A 23,077-nucleotide genomic window follows, 5' to 3' on the forward strand; every position below is an offset into this window, starting at 1 on the left:
ACATATTTTTATTGAATACTTAAATGAATTGTTCTCCAGATTTATTTTATACATTAATATTTAAAATGCAAAATGTATAAATGACGTTGATTTGATTCAATTGTTTTATGTATAGCAAATGTCTTTAAAAAAGTATCATACTTTTAAAACATGATAACACGTCATAGTTTCTAAAATGCTCAATGAACATACAATAGTACAATGTCTGTTTAAACCAATGTTTCCTTTTAAAGAAATAAACTGTTTAAGTATATTTACGTTATTAGTTTTTCAATCTATGCAGCTATTGCTGATGTACTTTATAGAAGACTATTTGTTGATAAGTTAAATTAACAGTTTCTATACCCAGTCAATGCCTATCATAGGGTATAAAATCAACTTTTCCAGCAGTCATATTTTTTGGCAGCTGTAAAAATAAGCGATTTTCACTTCACTGACATGCAGAAAAAGAGCAGAATGCACCTCTGTAGAGTTAAGAACTATAAATATGTGCAGGTTACCACCCAGATTATTTTTTTTGCAATAATCTTTTAGCAAAGATTGCACCTTGTATTTATAAGCAATATTGTTCTACATTGTTACTTTCCAGCTTGCAACTGACTGTGTTGGTCTCTCAAATTATTAAAGTGGCTGTCATTGCTGGTATAAACTGGATGAGAGTGGATATCTGCTGGAAGTAGGTAGTGACTGGATTCCAGGATAAAAGGATTCTTTGGTCTGTGAAGGAACCCATTTCCACTGGAGGAGGCCATGATTGAATGACAGAGTAGACTTGATAGGCCGAATGACCTCATTCTGCTCCTATCACTTGTGACATATCTTTTTTTTCGCAACTACCATTCCTATCAACCTTGTACAGAACCATTTGTTCAGGCTCATATCTCTGATTTACCTGCAGCTCACATCCAAGCAAAAACAATAATGCACCAATGCAGCTTGAGATTCTCTCAGTTATAAAAGTAACTGAGAGAATCTCAAGCTGTATTGGTGCATTATTAAAAGCTCCCATTTCCTTCCATTACAGTATGCAATGGAAAGTGGGGTTGGCACCAGAGCGATTTTCCAGTTCTGTATTTGTGCAAACAGATGTCAAGCATGCAGCCTGTTTTTCTTTTGTTAATGGAAATTTGGATATTTTTACTTTTGTAACTTAGTGGGTAAACATGAGGTTGGGGAATTATCTATCTATTTTGCAGCCTTATACACAAAAGCACAAGTAAAATTCAGAGCTCAATGAATGGGGAATTGTTGTCACAGCACTATACCCACAGTCTTCATTTACTAATTTCTTAAAAGTCCGATATGTTGATGTTTAGTAGGGCCCACTGTAACACTTATAAATCTTCAAATAGACTAGGACTTGAGATACTGATGTTAATTAACATAACGGTAGCATAAAAATAAATTCAATACTGCTCTGTTTATCTAAGGTATGGATATGATTTCACAGCATTAAAAATAGTTACTCTGGTCTTTGAACTGGATTATTTTGATTCAGACTCCTTTTAATAAGGAGTTTAAGCTATTAAAATGTAAAAACCTTTCACATTGCAGTCATGTTGTCTTCCAGGTTTCCACTTCCCAGAGACTCTAATCATCAGGATAGGTCACTGAGATTTAATTCTGGTGGGCTGTAAGATAATCCTTCCAAGTCCACACTAATATCTTCATCTGAATCGTGTGTTTTTGTTTCTTTCTCACTTGCTGTTATGCCCAAAGTGGAGCTGTATCTGCCACCTATGTTGGAAGTAAATAGTGAGTTTATTAACAGCAATTATTAGTTCAACGTGTATACTTTCTGGAATAATTGGTAGGGGAAAATGCTGCAAAATCCCACCAACATAACTACTTTCTAAAGTAGAAACAAGAAACTGGTTTACAAAAAAAGACAGTGCTGGAATGATTCAGTGGATCAGGCAGCATCTTTGGAGAATATGGATAGGTGTAGTTTTGGGTTGGGGCTCTTCCACAAATTGTGTGGTGAGGCAGAACGTTGGAAGAGAAGGAGGACAAAGCCTGGCAAGGGATTGATAGATACAGATGAGAGAAGCTTTTGATAGGCAGAGGTTGGTCAGAGGCTAGAGATGAAAAGACAAGATGTGAGACAAAAGTATTGAAGAGATGTTAATTGTGAAACTAGAGAAGGTATGTAGGCATGAATCCAGGTGGGGCACAGTGGAGGGGGTAATACAAGCTTCCACTGGTTACTGCTTTTAAAGAGAAGATAAGCCATAGTTCATCATAGAACAGTACAGCGCTAGATCACAACCCACAATGCCTGTGCTGAACAAGATGCCAAAACCAAAATCCTCATGCACATCATCCATAACCCTCCATTCCCTGCTTAATCGTATGATTATCCAAGTGTCCCTTAAATGCTACTATGATATTCCCCTCAACCAACATCCCCGGCCGTGCATTCCAGGCACTTATCAACCTCTGTAGGGAAAAATAAAACCTTGCCTCGCACTTTCCATTAACCGTTGCCCCTTTCACTTTAAAGCTATGCCCTCTCGTATTTGCTTTTTCTTCCATCCTGGCAAAAGGCTCTGGCTACCCTATCTACACCTCCCATAATTTTATATATTGGGTCTCCCACAACCTCTGGTGTTCCAGAGAACACAATCCAAGTCTGTTCAACCTCTCCCTGGAGCTACTATCCCCTAAGCCAGGTATCATTCTGGTAAACCTCTGCACACTTTCCAAAGCGTCCACATCCATCCTGTAATGGGGTGCCCAGAACTGCATACAAGACACAAAATACAGCCTAGCCAAAGTTCTCTAAGGCTACATCATGACTTCCTGACTCTTGTACTCAATGCCACAACCTATGAAAGCAAGCATGCCATGTTCCTTCTTTACTACTCTATCTACTTGTGTTGTCCCTTTCCAGAAGTTATGGAATAAGGTCCCTCTGTACATGATAATCTTAGTTTTTTTTGTCTTCCTAGGCTGTTCTTATGTCTTCGCCCAGCTTTGTTTTAATTACAATATGATCTAACAAAACTTACAGTAAACAAGTTCAACATTCAAAACAGTATTAGATAAGTTTTATATCTCTGATCTAGTTCTGATGCAGACTGCAACTTTTGCATAATAAATATAATACATGCATGAAAGAGAATAAATGGTAGGTTTGAGCCTAAATTCTTAATGGCTGGCACTACTACACAACTGGATTTTCTACTCGACCTTTACAATCATCTGTTTCTTGGCTTTACCTTTTCTGGGTGGTGTATCTACATTGAGATTTTGCAGCACAGCAGAATCGTCATCGGAGCTAATGTCTGCCAAGCTGAGAGTGCAACTCAGGTTAGAGTCAGAATCTTCTGTTAGCGGTTCAGATTTTGGTTTCTTTTTCATTTGGTACTGTTTTCTTGCATCTGAAATGACATTGCTTAACAAAATAAGAATCGACTTCTGAATATCTAAGACACCCCTACACATGAAGGAATTAAGATAACACTGCAGTAAGTTTGGTGAGGGGCAGAAGCTGGGAGAAAGAAATCAAAACCCTGCTTTGAATTTCCACATTTTCGACCAAGTTTCTATGCCTACCGTAACATCATTCCTGTTGCATCCAAGCTGGCAAAGCAAATTATTTGAATTCCTGCAAATATCTGCCTAGTGTTATGTTCAAGAATATGTAGAACTAAAGTTTTCAGGGAAAAAAGTTTCAATTATTTTACTTTGTATATTAATTAGATGCTTTGTATTATAAAGTAAAATTCTTAGTGTTTTGTATGATTTTAAAGACTTCATGTGAAGCTACCTAAATTGTTAGATGAAAACTTTTTAAACAGCCGCATATTAAAAGTAAGCGATGGTTATAGTTATCCCCGTAATATTGATGATACACTGGATGGTTTGATTCTCTGAAGTATAAGTCAAGAGTGTTTAATTGTCATATGAATGGACAATTGAACAATGAAATTCTTACTTGCAGCAGCTTAGGAGGCCTGTAAACTACAGGTAACATTTTAAAATCAATAATTTGTTCCTTTACCGGCTCACTTTCCATGCCTAGTTGAGGCATTATACAGTAGTACTTGGCAACTTTGCCTTTGGTTCCTTTTGCTAAGCCCATAATCTCAACCTGTCTAAATGCCTTTTAAATATTGTAATTGTACCCACCTCTGGCATCTGAGACCCTTCTTCTGAAGAAGGCTCTGAAAAAGGGTCTGGACCCGAAATGTCGCCTATTTCCTTCGCTACATAGATTCTGCCTCACCCACTGAGTTTCTCCAGCATTTTTGTCTACCTTTGATTTTCCAGCATCTGCAGTTCCTTCTTAAACACCTCTAGCATCTTGTTCAATATACTTACCACCCTTTGCACCTTGCCTCTCGGATCCCCATTAAATTTCCCCTTTCACTTTACATTTATACCCTCTACCATGGAGGAAAAATACCGTATCCATGTCCATTATTATTTTATATGTCTCCATAACACAACCCCATTGGTCTCCTATGCTGCAGGGGAAAAAAAGTCTCAGGCTAGCCAGCCTCTCCTTATAACCCAAGCCCGTCAGAACTAGTAACATCCATGTGAACTTTTTAAAAACTCTTTCTAGCTCTGACATCCTTTCAATAGTTCGATGATCAGAACTGCACACAATACTCCAAGTGTGGCCTCGCCAAAATCTTGTACAGTCGTAACAGGACAATGTAACACTTGCCAAATGCCTTCACCACCATATGAGGAAGGACATCCTTGCTATTGAGGGAGTGCAGCATAGGTTTACAAGGTTAATTCCCAGGATGGCGGGACTATCATATGCTGAGAGAATGGAGTGGCTGGGCTTGTATACTCGAGTTTAGAAGGATGAGAGGATATCTTATTGAAACATATAAGATTATTAAGGGTTTGGACAAGCTAGAGGCAGGAAACATGCTCCCGATGTTGGGGGAGTCCAGAACCAGGGGCCACAGTTTAAAAATAATCGGCAAGCCATTTAGAACGGAAATGAGGAAACACTTTTTCACACAGTTGTGAGTCTGTGGAATTCTCTGCCTCAGAGGGCAGTGGAGGCTGGTTCTCTGGATACTTTCAAGAGAGAACTAGATAGGGCTCTTAAAGATAGCGGAGTCAGGGGATAGGTGGAGATGGCAGGAACGGGGTACTGATTGGGGATGATCAGCCATGATCACATTGAATGGCTCGAATGGCCTACTCCTGCACCTATTGTCTATTGCCATTCATTGTATACTTTCCCAGTTATTGTAGATCCTGTTGTAAGCTTAAATAACCTCACTGTCCCATACATTACCAATATGGTATTATCAACAAACTTACTAAGCATGTTAACAACAACCATCATCGGTCTCAGCAGCACACCGTTGGTCACAGGCCTCCAATGAAGAAAAAACACCTCTACCTCGAACCACCAAGCCAATATTGTATCCAACTAGCTATCTCATGCTAGATTCCATGAAATCTAATCTTCTGGACTAATCTACCCAGCAGGACCTTGTCGAAGGCCTTGCTAAAATCCAAAGAATTCCAGTAAAATGAAATATAGCAAAAAACTGCATTTACCTTGTATCTGAATTAAAAGAAACAGTGTTGTAAATACTCTACAGATTGGGAAATTTCAGCATAACTGTTTATTACTGTCTCACTGAATATCTAACATTTTGTTTTGTGTATTAAACTTAAACATGATATATGCAGGATATATACCACTACGATTAAAATAACAAGGTTATATAAATTAATAAAGATAAGGTCATAGATTAAGGGTATGTAAAGAGTAAATGTATAAACAGCACAGGAGTGCATGGTATAAATAAAATGAAAAGATTGGGAGAAAAACAAGGGTAAAGAATTATAAACTTAAATATTTTACAGCGATTTGGGGAGGGGGGTTAGGATTAACAGAGCCATAAAGAAGAAAATAGGGAGATGGCAGAAAACCAAATCATCATTTTACTTTAGTATTTACAGTGGATATGACATTGGAATGATGAGGTATGATAATTAAAATGGAAGAGGATTTATTGTTCTAATTTCTAGACGAGATGGATTTAATTCATTTTCTAATAAAAGGAATCTCTGGAAGAGATAGAGCATGACTATACATTTTATATATTTGTTTGAAAATGGTGGTACTGTTGAGGTATGCCAACTAATTTGCATAAGATCTATACTAAAGATAGAATATAATGTATTGGGGAAATATAGATCAGTAAGATTAATGTTGGCGGTAAGAAAAATAATAGGAATCCCTTTTAGATCAATGGAATCAAATTTTGATGTTAAGAGTCCATACTTAGGATTGCAACGTATAACAAGCTTAAACACACCTGGTTTTAATGGTGTACTGGTCTGGTTGTCTGCTAGATGGACATTTCTCAGTTGTTCCTTCAAAGCAGTAACTGTGGATCTAAAAACAAAAATAACTCAAAGCATAGCAGTTTAAATTATTTTAAAAAACTATTATTATAGGTGCAATTGAACACTTTTCCCATGCAATAAATGTGAAATATTTGGATAATTTATTGCAGATTAAGTTCAGATTCATTTCTGCAATATTTCCCTTTCCAAATATCATAAAAAAATAATGAAAAGGTAGGTGTGGCTACAATTGAAATATTGTAATTTCATAAATCTCGGGACACCTGTTTCGGGTTTGACATCAATGAAGTCATTTTCATCTTCACTGAGATTACCTTTTTGATGGCCAAAGGGGAACCTCTCCACTGGTTGAATCGTACCTGGCACAAAGCAAGAAGATTGTGATTGTTTTAATTATCTTGGGACATGACTACAAAAGTAAAAGGGTAGCACCACAACCCCAATAGTCTTCAAATGTATACACTTGGTCAGAAATGCAACTGCTTAATTTTATAGGAGCATTGAGCTCCATTTACATTTGAGAATGAGCGAGACAAAAATTCCCTCGATAGACATCTTCCCAATGCGAACTGAAAAGTGGTAAATCACGTGTACTACCAGGATTTGTTATCCTTGTTAGATCAAAGCACCAAAACATATTACATAGGATTAACACCAAATTATCCACCATTAAATGTCCTAAATATCACACTGACCTGAACTTACTTGAATCAGCTAAATTAGTGCTGTGACTACCATAGGTTAGAGCATGGGTATTTTACAGCATGTCATCCAGTGGTCAAATCATCTTGACTATTCAGCAGTGGATTGTCACTGTCATTCACATTTGCTAATGCAGACATAACTACAAGAATGTACAAGTTGCTCAACAGCATTTAGGAAAATAAGTCCAACAGGCCAAGATATTTATCAATGTTGATCCCATTTTTGGCTCCATTCGGCCCTTTTTCCGCCAAACCCTCTCTATCCATGTACCTGCCTAAATGTCTTAAACAGTGTAATTCTACCCATCACTATAGCTTCTTCTAGCAGCTCGTTCCACATACCCACCATCTTCTGTGTGGAAAAAGTCACCTCTTGAGTCCCCTTTAAATCTTTCCTCTCTCATCTTAAATTTATGTCCTCCACTTTTAGACTCCCCTTCCCTGGGATGTTGACTGTGACCATCCACCTTATGTACACCTCTCAGCTTCGCACATTCTAGAGAAAATAAAATCCCAGTTTACCCAGTTTCTCCTTACTATTCAAGCCCTCCAGTCCCACCATCATTCTCAAGATATGTTCTGTACCTTTTCTAGCTGAATAACATCCTTCCTATCACTAGGCAACCAAAACTCCATACAATACTCAAAGGGGAAAGATTTAATAGGAACCTGAGGAACAACTTTTACACACAGAAGGTGGTGGGTATATGGAATGAGCTGCCAGAGAAGGTAGTTGAGCCGCTATTATCACAACATATAAAATACATTTCGACAGGTACACGGATAGGAACGATTTGGAGGAATATGGGCCAAACACAGGTAGGTAGGACTAGTGAACTTGGGCAAGTTGGGCTTCTTGTTGTATGACCAAGTATGGTCTCGGCAATGAAGTGTACAGCTGCAACATGACATTCCAACTCTAATACTTAATGACCTGACCAATGAAGACCTGTGTGTCAAATGTATTTTTCACCACCATCTAGCTGGGTCACCACTTTTAGGGAGCCATGTACCTTTACTCCTGGGTCTCTCTGTTCAACAACACTCTCCAGGGTCCTGCAGTTACAGTGCTAGTCCTGCCCTGGTTCAACTGACCAAATGCAACTAGATCCTGCTGTTATCTAGATCTTGGATAACAGTCTTCTCTATCCAAAATATCTGCAATTTTGGTGTAATCTGCAAATTTACTAACCATGTTAACAGCATTGTCATCTATATTAATGACTTTGATGTCAAGCGTTAGTGAACACAGCACTGATCCCTATGGCGTATCACTGGTCACAGGCCTCCAATCTGAATAACACTCCACTACCATCCTTTACCTCTCTCCACCAAATCAATTTTGTATTAACATGGCTATCTCACCCTGTCCCCTGTGATCTAATCTGCTAGACTAGCACGCCTTGTCAATAGCCTCACTAAAGTCTATACTTAAATAGCCTCACTAAAGTCTTACTTAAAGTCTATACAACATCTCCTTGTCGATCTTTGTAATTTCTTCAAAAATCTCAAATTGTTGAGACGTTATTTTCTATGCACAAAGCCATGTTGACTATCCCTTACTGTCGTTGCTTTTCCAAATACTGGTAGATCCTGTATTAACCACCTGAATATGGCTCAAGACTGCCAGCTCCTCCTCAGTTGTAATGAAGATATGTTCCAATACCTCTCAAGTAATTTTCCTTAACTCCTTAGTTCCCATAAATGTATCCATGGTAAATACAGATGAGAAATATGCATTTAATTAATACGTCGTCAATTTCCTGTGACTCCACACACAAATGATCTAATTAAACCATAAAGGGATCTGTTCTTTCCCTCGATACACAAAAAGCTGGAGTAACTCAGCGGGACAGGCAGCATCGCTGGAGAGACGGAATGGGTGATGTTTTGGGTTGAGACCCTTCTTATTCTTTCCCTAGTTGCTCCACACATTTGTAGAATCGTAACATTCTCCTTTGCTTTTTCTGCCAAAGCTCTCGTGAAGTGTTTTTACCCTCCAAATTTCCTTCTTACATGTACTACATCTCTTATACCCATGGGGTTCACTTGATCCCAGCTACCTACACTTGCCAAATGCTTCATTTACCTAACCACTGCTTCAACCAATGGCACCCACCTGATTTGTGTAATCTCCCGTCTTGCAGATTCTTGTTGATGAACTAACCATTGACATTTATTCATCAATTCTCTCACAATCTATCAAGAAAACAAAAAGAAGAAATAAGTAATGCATAAATAACTTCTGCACATATTGTGATGTCTTGGATCATATAGGAATACCAAAGAGGAGGTTTTAGCAGTCTTAAAGCACATACAGGCCGGCGAACCAGACATTAATGGTAGGTAAAATTACTGGAGGGATTCTCAGGGACAGGATCTGTCAGTATTTAGATGGACAAGGACTGATTAGGGACAGTCAGCACTGATTTGTGCATGGAAAGTCATCTCATTGTTTCAAGTTTTTTTGAAAAGTAATCCAAGATGATTGATGAGAGCAGGATGTTGTAGTAGGATGTTGTCTATATGGATTTTAGCAAGGTCTTTGAATTTGTCCTGAATGGTAGGCTAGTCTAGAAGATTAGATCACATGGGATCCAGGGAGAATGAGCTAATTGGGTACATTATTGGCTTGACCACAGAAAGTAGGATGGGATGGGGGAAGGTTATTTATCAGATGGGAGGCCTATGACTAGTTTCGGTTAAGATGGTTTAGGTTTATTATCGTCATGTCTACTAAGGTACAATGAAAAGCTTTCTTTTGCAAGCTATCCAATCAAATTAGATGCTACTGTACACAAATACAATCAAGCCAAACTCAAGTATAAAAGGTAGAGCGAAGGAAAAGATGCAGAGAGCAGAACATAGTTCCCAGTATTATATCGCAATAGTTCCAGAAACAAAGTATAATGTTTGCAATGAGGCAGAGTGGAATCGCACTGTACCCTAATGGTGTGCCACATGGATTTTGTGTTGAGCCTATTGTTCTTTGTTATTTATTTAAATGACTTGGATGAGAATGCACATGGCATGGTTAATAATGTTATAGATGACACAGAAATAGGAGGTATTGCATGACGAAAAACTGTCAAAAATTATAGTGCAGAAATTTACCTTACTGTTTCTATCCTGTGACTGCGCAAGTTCCTTTGTATCAGAAATCTGCTTCAATAGTTCATCCTCTTGTTTCCCTGGGACAATAGTGCAAATTTATTAAATATTAAATGTAACTTTTAACATTGAGCATGTTAACAATCACAGGTCACATGATATCTCTGGCAAACGAAATAGTGTATTCCAGGCAGAAATCTTTATCATAACTGGGAAATATTAGAAATAAACAAGCTTTAATATGCAGTTAAAGGATGAATGGGAGGAGAGAATGAAGGGAGTATTTCCGATAAACTGGAAAGCAGGAATCATTCTTGGTTCATTCATTTAGAAAAATAGATATTTCTGACGTGCAAAATTAAGTATTATAAATCCAATGGTCTCTGCATGGTGCCAACCTATTTGGAAATTTCTAGTTTATTTCAAACCATACCTTCAAGGTTGGCAGAGGAGCGGCAGGATTGAGTGCAGGGATGACTGAGAAGGTAATCTCGGAGTTTTTCAGTGTTTTTTCGGGAACGGGTGATTTAAAAACCGGTCTGGGCCAGCCTGCAACACATATCATCAAGGTCGGCAGAGAAGCGACAGGTGAAGGAGTGAGTGCGGGGAATGGCTGAGAAGGGGAGTGGCCCGTTGAGAAAAGTGCGAGTCTTTGGCTCAAGAGTCTTCAACGAGGAGGCTGAGGGAGGAGACTACACCAAAAGTTGGAGAGGGTGAGACGCAGTGAAGAAATGACAGGTAAGCTGATTCAGTGTGATGCTTGCAGGATGTGGGAGGTCAGGGACACTGATGGTGCCTCTGGCTGCTAGAACTGTGTAAAGTGGGTCCAGGTTCAGCTCCTGAAGGATTGCGTTGGGGCACTGGAGAGGCAACTGAATGACCTCCGGATCATCCAGGAAAATGAGTTTCCTGGACAGGACCTACAGCGAGGTTGTTACACCGAAGATACGGGAAGAGAGAAGGTGGGTGATGATGAGGTAGTGAAGGTAGCTTGGAGTACAGGAGAACTCGGGGGATGTACCTCTTAAAAACAGGTTCACCCTCTTGGAAGCTGTGGGGACAAAAGACACTGCCATTCTGAGTGGGGGACAGGTCTGCGAGTCAAAATGTGGCGCTGAAGCAAAGCTGAAGAGACAGACGTCAGGCAGAGCCTTGGTAGGAGGGGACTCCATCGTGAGAGGTACAGACAGAGGTTTCTGTGGCAACGGGCGGATTCAACGATGGTGTGTTGCCTCCCAGGTGCCAGGATCCAGGACGTCATGGACCAATTGCAGAGCATAGTCGAGGGTGAGCAGCCAAAAGTGGTAGTGCATGTCGGCACAAATGACATTGGGAAGAAGAGGAAAGAGATTCTGCAGCGTGACTTTAGAGAGCTCAGAAGAAGGCTGAAAATCAGGACCTCCAGGGTGGTTATCTCCAGTTTGCTTCCAGTTCCTCGTACAGGTGAGGGCAGGAACAGGGAGGTAGGGGATCTGAATGTGTGGCTGAGGAGCTGGTGCAGGGGGCAGGGATTTAGATTCTTAGACCACTGGGATCTGTTTTGGGGTAAGGGTGAATTGTACAAAAGGGAAGGGTTGCAACTTAACAGGAGGGGGACCAGCATTGTGGCAGGCAGCTTTGCCACTGCTACACAGGTGGGTTTAAACTAAAGTATTGTGGGGGGGGGGGGAGAGACAAATTGGAAATACAAGGATGGAGTTAAAGGGAAAGAGAGTATAGGAAAAGTTAAGAAAGACACCAGAATTAACGGGGCAGAATGCTCACAAAGGCATAGGAGTGTATGGCCAAGTGAAATGGGAATTGATGTGAAAGGTGAGGTAAGTAATGGATTAAAAGTATTATATATGAATGCGCAAAGTATAACAAGTAAAGTGCATGATCTTGAGGCTCAGTTAGAGATTGGTAGATATGACATTGTGGGGATTACAGAGACATAGCTGCAGGAGGATCGAGACTGGGAACTGAATAGTCAGGGATATATGTCCTATAGAAAGGACAGGCAGGTGGGCAGACGAGGTGGGGTAGCTCTGTTTGTGAGGGATGACATAGGGACTGAAGATGTAGAGTCGCTATGGATATAATAGGAATTGTAAAGGTAAAAAGACACTAATGGGAGCTATCTACAGTCTACAAAACAGTAGCCTGGATATTGGGTGCCAGTTGCAGCAGGAGAAAATTGGCATGTAACAAAGGTAATGCCACTATGGTTATGGGAGATTTCAATATGCAGGTAGACTGGGAAAAGTAGTCTGATTCTGGACCCCAAGAAAGGGAGTTTGTAGAGTGTCTCCGAGATGGATTCTTAGAGCAGCTTGTACTGGAGCCTACCAGAGAGAAGGCAATTCTGGATTTAGTGTTGTCTAATGAACTAGATTTAATAAGGGAACTCAAGGTAACAGTTGAACAAAGGGCACTATGAAGGCATGAGAGTGGAGCTGGCCCAGGTCGACTGGAAAAGGATCCTAGCAGGTATGACGATGGAACAGCAATGGCAGGAATTTCTGGGCATAATCTAGAAGATGCTGGATCATTTCATTCCAAAGAGGAAGAAAGATTCTAAGGGGAGTAAGAGGCAACTGTGGTGCTTTCATTTCAATGAATTCTATAGTCCCACAATTAATCATATTACTCGTGTTCAAGCTCCACTAATTTTCCAATTTTGCAGCACTCATTATTACAACTACTATTTGGTTTATTTTTTTTCTAAAGGTGCGATCACATTTCTGAAAACAAGAAAGAGGGTAAACCATGAACGAGAAACCATGCAGAAAGGAATTTGAGCTGTGACTTACAAAAAAGGCAAAAGTTATTTGAGGACCACCAAATAGTAGTTGTAATAATGAGTGTTGCAAAATTGGAAAATTAGTGGAGCTTGAACACGAGTAATATGATTAATTGTGGGAGTATAGAATTCATTGAAATGAAAGCACCAAAATAAACCCAGCTTCTCTGAACTTGAGAGCTGATAAACCTGGTGAAATCTTGTTACTTTTTCAAAATCCCTTGAATACATTAGGTCTACAAATGTTGAATCTCTCCAATAGCATTTCCAATACAATGATGACTTTAACTATGGCTATAACAGATCGCCCCTACACTTTTAGACTTATTTAACTTAAATGTAACCTTTGATAAGATTTATCAAATTATCCTTTGTTTTTTTTACCTTTGAATCTGATCTCCAGTTGCCCCTTTAATTATTCATTTGAACCTATCCTTCTATGACCAAGCCATCTTGGGTAATGGAATGTCATTCTGCCTTCTGCACCATTATCTCTGGATTCAACTTTTGTTTGTCGCATCCCTTTCCTAAACAAGACCGTGTTAAATTAAAGAAATGGGGTACACAGCTCCAGAAATGCCATGCAGCTCTTGTAACATGGATGTGATGCCAACCTTGAGTGCTGTCTGCGTGGAATTTGCATGTTCTCTGTATACCCAATTTACTCTCACAAGTTGTGCTGGAAATTTAATTAGCTACTAGAAAAATAACCCTTGTATTGGTGATGATGGGAGGCAGGAATAGTAAATAAGTGAGGCCAGTGCCTCCCACTTCCTGCTTTCTCTAAGGATTCTACTATTTTTTCAGTTTCTCCACCTCTGTCGCACCTGACAAAGCCACCTTCTATACTAGTGCCATTGATATGTCAAATTTTGCCTTCACCAAGACTTCACTACCAGAAACAAAAGGGCATTTGAACCCTAAAACAAATGCCAGAGACATCTGGAAAGAAATCAAATATCTGTCCTCCACTGGGCAACTACACGGAAGTTCTCTTCCCTTCTCAAAATCTATACTTTTTGTAGTAGGTTAATTCCGTCTGGCAAAAAGGTAAAAAACTGAAAACTCACTGTTTGCACTGAACCATTAATCTAGATACTTACATATCTTCTGCCGCATATTATCAATCTCTTTTCGAAGTGATTCATGTTCTTCACACATATCTTTTTTTCTAGGAATAAAATATTTGCATAAAAACATTTGCAGTGAATTATTTATCAATCATTAATATTTATAGACGTTTCCAGTTTAGGTTTTTTATTTCACAAAACAGTTTAAAGATGGCTTTGAAAAAGTTACTTTTATAACAATCAAACAGGTTCGCTTCTTAATAAACAGACAACTCAAAATACGGCGATGGTAAATCAGTCCCGCGGCTCACCGAACCCCGCAACGGGCCGGCTCAAACACCGCGGCCCGGGGTGGTCGAAGCTGCCACCCTCCAGTCCAGCGGACGCAGCCACTGGCCCGCAGCTGAACCCAGGACTCAGGTCACCGCCGCCAGAACGCCGTCCCAGCCACCGGAGCACCGTTCCAGCCCCGAGCCGGATCGCCCTCACGTGAGTGCCGTTCCACCCTCGGGCTGGGCCACTCCGACAGGAGTGCCGTTCCTCCCTCGGGCTGGGCCACTCCGACGGGAGTGCCGTTCCATCCTCGGGCTGGGCCACTCCGACGGGAGTGCCGTTCCTCCCACGGGCTGGGCCACTCCGACGGGAGTGCCGTTCCACCCTCGGGCTGGGCCACTCCGACGGGAGTGCCACAGCCCCTCACGGGAGAGTCTCGGCCCCTCGCCAGGCCATCCTCACGGGAGCGCAGTTCCAGCCCCGAGCTGGGCCGCCCTCACGGGAGCGAACCCAGGGCGAGTCCTGACAGGCTGCCTCCGGAGTCCCGAGGTCGCCAGCTCCGCCATTAGGCCTCAGCGCAGACGGAGGCAGCGAGGGGGGATACGACAAAAAAGTCGTATTCCCCCCAAGGGAGAGACAGCAAACCCCGTTTCAACCCCCCCCCCCACATAAACACAACCTAAAAACCAAAAACACAACTAGACAAAACGAAAAAAAACAACACAAAAAAGTAAAAACAAACGGACTGCAGGCGAGCCGCAGCCGTTCCCAGCGCTGCCACTTCCGGATTCCGTCACATCAAAGGCATCTTGTCATATGGTACAAGGACTTTACATATTAAAGGCATCAGCCATTTGTCAATGCCCCTTAGTGAGATCAATCTGGCTTCCTCTCTCGTCAAATGGTAGACAAATGTTATAGTCATTCATTATCTCAATACACAGCAACCTGAGGCAAGCCTAGACTTGCCTTTCTGTATTAATCTACTGGAGAAAAGTCTGATTTGAGACTAAATGTAAGCTGCCCCAGGAACCAATTTAATATCTTCTTATATTTTTTAACATAATTCAGCCTTATCAGCTGTACCAAATGACAAAATTGCCTATCTGCTGTCTTGACAGAACAGATGTGGCAGCCGCAGTTGAATTCTTTACTAATAAACAAAGACTGCTGCTTACAGTCTAATCAATATTTGAAAATAAATTTGATGATTACTGGTAGAAACAAAATTAAAAATATTTTATCATGCTCATAAGCTCTATTATGGCTTGCAATAAAATCATATGATTTAATCAAATGTTATTATAGCTATTCCTACCTTTCATGGACTTCTTGTATCAGGCTGGAAAATGTGTGTTTTCCATAACCATATGTCCGGTCCATGTGCCGTATTTGTTCCCGTAAGCTGTACATTTCATTTGACATCTCTTTTCGCCAATCCTCCATTTTTCTCTCCAATTGGAAATCCAAGGTTCTTTCCTCAGATTGACTTTGCAATCGCCGAATCTCTTCTAAACAAATGATAATTTGAATTCAGAGTGTATTTTTATCAATTAATAGATTAAAAATGTTAGTATTACCTTCTAACGATTGAATTTTATGCCTTTGTTGCTCTTTTTCAGTTTCAACTCTCAGTAAAGCTTGGCGTAAAGATTCGATAGTCTAAATACAGAGAAAAGATTTGATCACAATAAAAGAAAATATATACATAAGAAATTATCATTGTGGAATAAATTAAAAATCACATTAGGAAACAGGATTTGCCTGTGGATTTGTAATTCTGCATTGGGTTTGAACTGAATGTAGAAACAAAGAACTGCAAATGCCGGTTAATACATAAAAGGACACAAAGTGCTGGAGTAACTCAGAGGGTCAGGTTGCATCCCTGGAGAACAGGGACAGGAGATGTTTCAGGTTGAGACCCTTCTTCAGACTGATTGTGGGGGTGGGGGGGAGAGAAAGCTAGAAAAGGGGAGAGGCAGGACAAAGGGTGTCAGGCAGGTCAACATTGGCGAGGGGTGGCTTAATAGGCTGATTAAAATTAGGTCCAGAGATAAGAAATGAAGGTTTGGGACAGGTTTGAATAGTGGATTGTAAAGTCAGAGGGACAAAAGTGGTGTGATGGTAGGGGGAGGGGTGGTGAGAACTAGGTGGGAGTTCAGGTGGGGCACAGAGGTAGGATGTTGGGTGGGGGGAGAGAAGTGGGGAGGGTTTAGTTCAGAGATACAGCATGGAAACAGGCCCTTTGGCCCACAGGGTCTGCGACGACCAGCGATACCCGCACATTAACACGATCCTACACCCACTAGGGACAATTTATACATTCACCAAGCCAATTAACCTACAAACCTGTACGTCTTTGGAGTGTGGGAACTGAAGATCTTGGAGAAAACCCACGTAGGTCACGGGGAGAACGTACAAACTCTGTACAGACAGCACCCGTAGTCGGGATCGAACCTAGGACTTCGGCACTGCATTCGCTGTAAGGCAACAACTCTACCTCTGCACCATCGTGACCGGTTGTTGAGGAGATTTAGGGGGGGGGGTGAATAAGCGATTACCTAAATTTGGAGATTTCAATGTTTATACCATTGGGTTGTAAGCTTCCCAAGCGGAATACAAGGTGCTGTTCGTCTAGTTTGCGTGTGGCCTCACTCTGGCAATGGAGCAGGCCCAGGACATAAAAGTCAGTGTTGGAATGGGAAGGGAATGGTTAGCAACTGGGAGAACCAGTAGGCCTTGGTGGACTGAGCAAATATATCTGGAGTATGTCAAATTCTGTGTTATTGTTGCAGTCTCTGAAAACAAAAACATGTCAGTATAATGTGCAAACAGACATTTACAGAGGCACAAGACACAAGTATCTGAAATGTATACAATTCTCATTACATTTGGTACACTTACCCTTCCTTGGAATTGTAGCTGCCTGGAGATGCTCAATAATTCTTCTTTAGGCAATTTCTGACTGAACACATCTGAACAACAAGTGTGCTCCACAGGAACAGAGAGAGGTTCGCTGAACCGAATGCTTTTTGTGTCAATCATGTCAAGCGAGCCAACTGTGAGAGAACAAAAAGACTTAACATGAAAATAAACTTCTGCAGCCGATATACTTTGCTGATAAGACAAAACAGTCATTTCTCAGGTATGATATTTGGCAGGATTCTAAAATGAGAGAAACTAAAGGTATTGCAGATCACTCTCACATTGGTCCCAGTGATCAGGCTACCTCTAGCTTCCAAACTAGGATATACACAAGTACAAGAATAATACAAATGTGGTTGGTGAAGCATTTTAGCAATAAAAAATGTAAATATTTAATTTAAATAAACAACACCTACCTTTTGCATAATAACCTGTTGTGTTTAATCTTTGCTACAAAGAAAAAGACTTTCCATTAATTAACAGTTTGATACAGAAATATTCAACAGTACGAGTATTGGGAATAGCACCTTTCACATGAAAGGTTCATGTGAGCTTTTAAATGGCAATTATATTTAAGGACTGATAAACCATGCTCTACAGGGAATCTAGAGAACCAGCGGCTGCATTGTCTTTTCAACCAATCAGTTTAGAATCCTAACTGAGATACACACATTTGGCTTTAGACTATAGAAACTAAAATATTTAATTCAGGGTATTTCACACAAAAAAATGGCTTTTCTATATTTTAATGCTCAGTCACTTTACCAAAGATCACAGAGAAGAATGGCAAATAGACTAAGAACTTCTTCATTTCTATACTTGACAACTTATGTGCACATGCTAAAATCTACTGTCCAATTTTGTTTTTAGTTTTAGTGCCTATCGAGCTGGCTGCTAGGTCCTATATAGAGTCAAGCTTCTTCAATGTTGTTGAAGCTGTTCTCATCCGAGCATATGGAAAGTGGTCCTGACTTGAGCCTTGGAGATGGAGAATTAGGCTTTGGGGAATTAGGCTCAAAGCTTGAGCTGCAAGGATAAACCAGAGGCTGCCAGTACCTCCTCTCAGAGACAAGATCTGAGTTGCTGGGACAAGCCCTAGACTACCAGCACCACTTCTTCAAGGTAAAGACTGAGCTTCCAAAGAGGGAAAGGGAGGAGTGAAGGGAAGGTGTGGTTAGCCATTTAAAATTAGAAAATTCCATATTCATTCAGTTGGGTTGTAAGCTACCCAATTGGAATATGAGGTGCTGTTCCTCCAGTTTGAGTGTGGCCTCACTCTGGCAATGGAGGAGTTCCAGGACAGAAAGGTCAGTCTGGGAATGGGAAGGGAAGATAAAATGGCTAGCAACGGGCAGGCTTATTCCACGAACATTGGCTTGCATTGATCCGCAGTTTAGTTTGCCTTTCCTGACACAAAACTAGTGTTTAACCAGAATATCCTTTCAAATTCTGAACCCAATCATATTATGATTACAACTCAATAAATATACATACGCCTTTCACCTGTTAACTAAATCTGGCTCACCACTAAATCACATATGGTCCAGCCCCTTAGTACAAAAAATTGAAATAAATTCAAAAACTTTACTGCCTTAATAACAGAAAGCTATCTATTTATCTCTAACTATGTGAAAGCTCAAATGTTCTATTTATAACACACTTCCTTTGCATATGTTCAATAATCTGTTTTACCATATTACCTACAGTAAGGGAAACCAAACAACTATAATTGGAATTCCTTTATATTTTCATTTTTTTAATCCAGGAAAATCGGAGAATAAAGTTCAATGTTCATTTCAAAGTACACCTTGTGCACTCAGGCAATTCAAAAAAAGCAAAAGATTAATTTAAACTAACTATTAAAGATAATAAACCAAAAATAAAAAGTGACCTTCATTATAGCACTTACCTTTATCTTCGCAACATTGCAGTCAGTGTCATTCAGTATGGAATTTAGCTGTGTGTCCCAGTTCATGTTTCTGCAATGGAAGTGTAAACACAGCCAATGTCAATAGCAACCTCAAATAAATGAAAAGGGTTCGTTCATACTTTGGTTCTGGTTTTGGCCGGTTGCCATTGCTAAAATAGTGCTATGACCAATGTTTGGTACATTTTGAACAATAACAGTCATTGTTTCTGTTACTACATTTTTTTTCAAAATAGATCTCTCACAATATTATTTAAACTTTACTTTCCCAAAATTAAAAAAATTGCATTTATGGTAACTGTGATGCGGCCTATTCCTGTGGTCGTACTAAACCTTTGAATCTTCCACCATTCAATGCGAGGATGACTGACCTGTCATCTAACTTCATTTACACAAATTTTCCCCAAATTCCTAAGGTACATCAAAAAATATTTTATTCTTTTACATGTTCAATCAATTGACACGCACTGCCAGCAAGGTCGACATTTATTACTCAGCAGAACTAGGTGGGAGAAGTGAATGAAAGGTAAATCGAGCCGAAAGGAGTTTGATTTGCATGAAAGACATGAGGTATAGGTCAGGAGAAGATTACAGAAATTAAGGATGAGGTTCAATCCATACAATGGCCACGGTTGTGGATGAACATGGTGAATGACATTGCTGTCAAGGGTACAGCGTTGGTGAAAGATCTCTTGAACTTATACAGATGTACAGGAGAGAGCATATTGACTAGATGCATCATGGCCTGGTTCGGCAACTCGAATGTCCATGAACGAAGCAGATTTCAAAAAGTGATGAACACTGCTCTGTCTACTATCACCATGCTACTTCATAAATGATAGTAGAATTAGGCCCATCAAGTCTACTCTGCCATTCAATCATGACTGATCTATCTCTCCCTCCTAACCCCATTCTCCTGCCTTCTCCCCATAACCTCTGATACCCGTACTAATCAAGGATCTATCTATCTTTGCCTTAAATATATCCACTGACATTGCCCCCACAGCCTTCTGTGGCAAAGAATTCCACAGATTCACTACCCTCTGCTAAAGAAATTCGTCCTCATCTCTTTCCTAAAAGAACATCTTTTAATTCTGAGGCTATGACCTCCAGTCCTAGACTCTCCCATTAGTGGAAACATCCTCTCCACATGCACTCTCTCCAAGCCTTTCACTATTCTGTACGTTTCAAAGAGGTCCCCAACTCATTCTTCTAAACTCCAGTGAATATACGGCCAGTGCCGTCAAATGCTTATCATATGTTAACCTACTCATTCCTGGGATAATTCTTGTAAACCTCCTCTGGACCCACACTAGAGCCAGCACATGCTTCCTTAGATATGGTGCCCAAAATTGCTTGCAATATTCCAAATGCGGCCTGACCAGTGCCTTATAGAGCCTCAGCATCACATCCCTTCTTTTGTAGACCAGGGGTGTGACGCTGGTACGATCTTGAAATATATGCTAGTATTGCGTTTGCTTTCTTTGTGATTGATTCGACTTGCAGATTAACTTTTTGGGAATCCTGCACCTCTGATTTCTGGATTCTCCTTCCATTTAGAAAATAATCTATGCCTGTATTCCTACTACCAAAATTCCTGACTACACACTTTGCCACAGTATATTCCATCTGCCATTCTCCCCACCTATCCAAGTCCTTCTGCAGAGTCCCTGCGCTACCTGCCCCTCCACCTATTTTCATATCATCCGCAAATTTGGCCACAACGCCTCCAATCCTCTCATCCAAATCATTAATATACAGCATGAAGAGCAGCAGCCCCAGCACCGAGCTCCGCTAGTCACCGGCAGCCACTAGTCACTAGCAGCCACCCCAAAAAAAGCCCCCTTTATTGCCATTATTACTCCCCCCCCCCCCCCCCCCCACCCATACCATGTTACTTCTACTACCCTCCCACCCGTACCACACTATTTCTACTACTCCCCACCTGTACACCACTACTCGCACCACCCTCTTCTCTGAACCCCCATTGTCCCCCCATAGTACCTTGCCAGAGTCATCTTCCACCCCTCTGATCGTGGCTCTCACCCCTGTTGTGTTTTCACAATCCCCTCTAACCTCCCACTTTCTGATACAGAATGGCCAATCCTCAACAGAGGCCTTAGCTTTGTATTCCTCTGCCCCACCTCGACAAATTCCGGGCCTGCTATGATGCAGATCCTTTCATCTGTCACCTCCACCTACAGACCTTTTTCTATGGGAAGGAGTCCTCACCTCCCAGTGACGGCCTCTTCTCCCATCTCCAACATTCCTCTTCTGGCCTTCTACGGACCTTTACCACTAACTTCCATCGTCCTCATCTTTCACTCCACATTGAACACATTCAATGCATTCAACACATCATCGTCGAACATTGCCATCACCCTCAACAAGATCTCACTACCAGTCACATCAACTCATCCTCACCCCTTTCCACAGAGACCGCTTCCTCCACAACTCCTTGGTTCATGCAACCCTTCCCACCAAACCACCCCTATAACATCTTTCCCCTACAACCACACAAGGTGTAACACCTGTCCTTATAGCTCCTCCCTCACCTTCATTCAGGGACCACAGCAGCCCTTCCGGGTGTAACAGAGGTTCACATGCACCTCCTCCAACCTCATCTACTGCATCCAGTGTTCCCAATGTGCCTTCCTGTACATCAGTGAGATCAAGCATAGACCCGGCAATCATTTCACTGAACACTTGCTAACCATAATGACCTTTCAGTCTTGTTCCTTCTCCATTGCCAGAGCATAGATACGTGCAAACTGAAGGAAAAGCATCTCATATTCTGCATGGGGAGCTTACAACCCAACAATATGAACATTGAATTGTCCAATTTTAGGTAACTCCAAAGCCCTACCTCCACTCCCTTCATCACCCACAACATCCCCCGCCCCCCACTTCTTCACCACCCCCTCTCTCCCCTGTGTCCCACCTGGAGTTACACTTGTTTTAATCTCCCCTTCCATCTACATTCCATTAGTTTTACAATTCACAACCTTTCAATGCTTTTGTCTCACTTGGTCAGATACATGATAGATAGGAAAAAATTAAAGCGATATGGGTCAATCACTGCCAAATGGAATTAGCTTAGATGGTCATCTTGGTGGGCATGGACAAGTTGGGCTGAAGGGCCTGTTGTATGACGATTATCCTATTTCCAATACTGGGCAAGAAAAAAAGTTTTTCACAAAAGATTTAATAACAATCAAACTGAGACGGTTGGTCGGCATGGAGACAATAGACTCAATAGCTTGCTTTTATGCTACCGGTTTCAATGATGCTACGACTGGAGTGCTGAATATATCCAGGCATAATCGTGAAACTTATCCCAAGTCTACATATTATGTTACAACGGACGTGGTAGTGAAGTAGTGGAACAAGAAATCATCACTGGGAATTCATCGGCTATGTTTTAACATCTGGGAAAGGAACAGTGTAACATGCACTATTAGTAAATAAACTTTGCAAAAGTGGGAAACACTTAGAAAGAAAACCAAGGAAGGGGGAGGTCGAGAACTTGCTTTAGGGAAGGAGAGTGGAGGCATATAGACCCGAGGGGACAACCTCCCCCTCCCCCTCCCCCCCCCCCCCCCCCCCCCCCGCCCCCTGCCTCTGCCCCCTCCCCCTCCCCCTGCCTCTGCCCCCTCCCCCTCCCCCAGCCCCGGCAACCGCCGTTTTTAACGGGTACAGCGCGTTTTTAGTTTTATACTAAATGGGAAACAAACGGGAATTTTGCAGCTCGACCCTTCACCAGCGGCTGGGAGTGTCAACACCAACCGGACCAGCTGCCCACGATGTTATCTACTATTATAAACGGCCCGCGCCATCACTCACCGCCGCCACCGCCGCTTCACCCAGTTTAAAAATGCGTCGCTTGCTCGACGTCATTGCGCGCACCAAGGAGCATTCTGGGAACTGT

General features: G+C 41.2%; 1 protein-coding gene across 4 annotated transcripts; it reads right to left on the reverse strand.

Annotated features, from left to right (window-relative positions):
• Positions 1-511: 511 nt before the first annotated feature.
• Positions 512-23,065, reverse strand: LOC116977859 (trichohyalin-like). 4 transcript variants are annotated; one of them, XM_033028700.1, is made up of 13 exons: positions 22,993-23,065; positions 19,132-19,201; positions 17,639-17,672; positions 17,202-17,356; positions 15,878-15,959; positions 15,616-15,808; positions 14,058-14,125; positions 10,176-10,252; positions 9,181-9,260; positions 6,672-6,716; positions 6,306-6,385; positions 3,222-3,383; positions 512-1,737 (listed from the first exon to the last, which is right to left on the reverse strand). In XM_033028700.1, the coding sequence occupies exons 2-13, from the start codon at positions 19,195-19,197 to the stop codon at positions 1,598-1,600; spliced, it is 1,182 nt and encodes a 393-aa protein (XP_032884591.1). In that variant the 5' UTR covers positions 19,198-19,201; positions 22,993-23,065; the 3' UTR covers positions 512-1,597. The 4 variants fall into 4 exon arrangements, with proteins under 4 accessions (XP_032884591.1, XP_032884592.1, XP_032884593.1 ...); XM_033028701.1 differs by having other exon boundaries at positions 22,996-23,038; XM_033028702.1 differs by lacking the exon at positions 6,672-6,716.
• Positions 23,066-23,077: the final 12 nt, after the last annotated feature.

This window comes from Amblyraja radiata, chromosome 10 (genome assembly GCF_010909765.2).
Source record: "Amblyraja radiata isolate CabotCenter1 chromosome 10, sAmbRad1.1.pri, whole genome shotgun sequence".
NCBI classification, from domain to species: Eukaryota; Metazoa; Chordata; class Chondrichthyes; order Rajiformes; family Rajidae; genus Amblyraja; species Amblyraja radiata.

Bases quoted from the DNA above. Each gene is read 5' to 3' on its own strand.
- LOC116977859 (XM_033028700.1), bottom strand. From the start codon at position 19,197: ATGAACTGGGACACACAGCTAAATTCCATACTGAATGACACTGACTGC. The intron at 6,717-9,180 runs GTGGGTGCCATT...GCTTTGTGCCAG, and splicing joins CGGGAGATTACACAAATCAG to GTACGATTCAACCAGTGGAG. The intron at 6,386-6,671 runs GTAATCTCAGTG...TTTTGTTTTTAG, and splicing joins CCCCTTTGGCCATCAAAAAG to ATCCACAGTTACTGCTTTGA.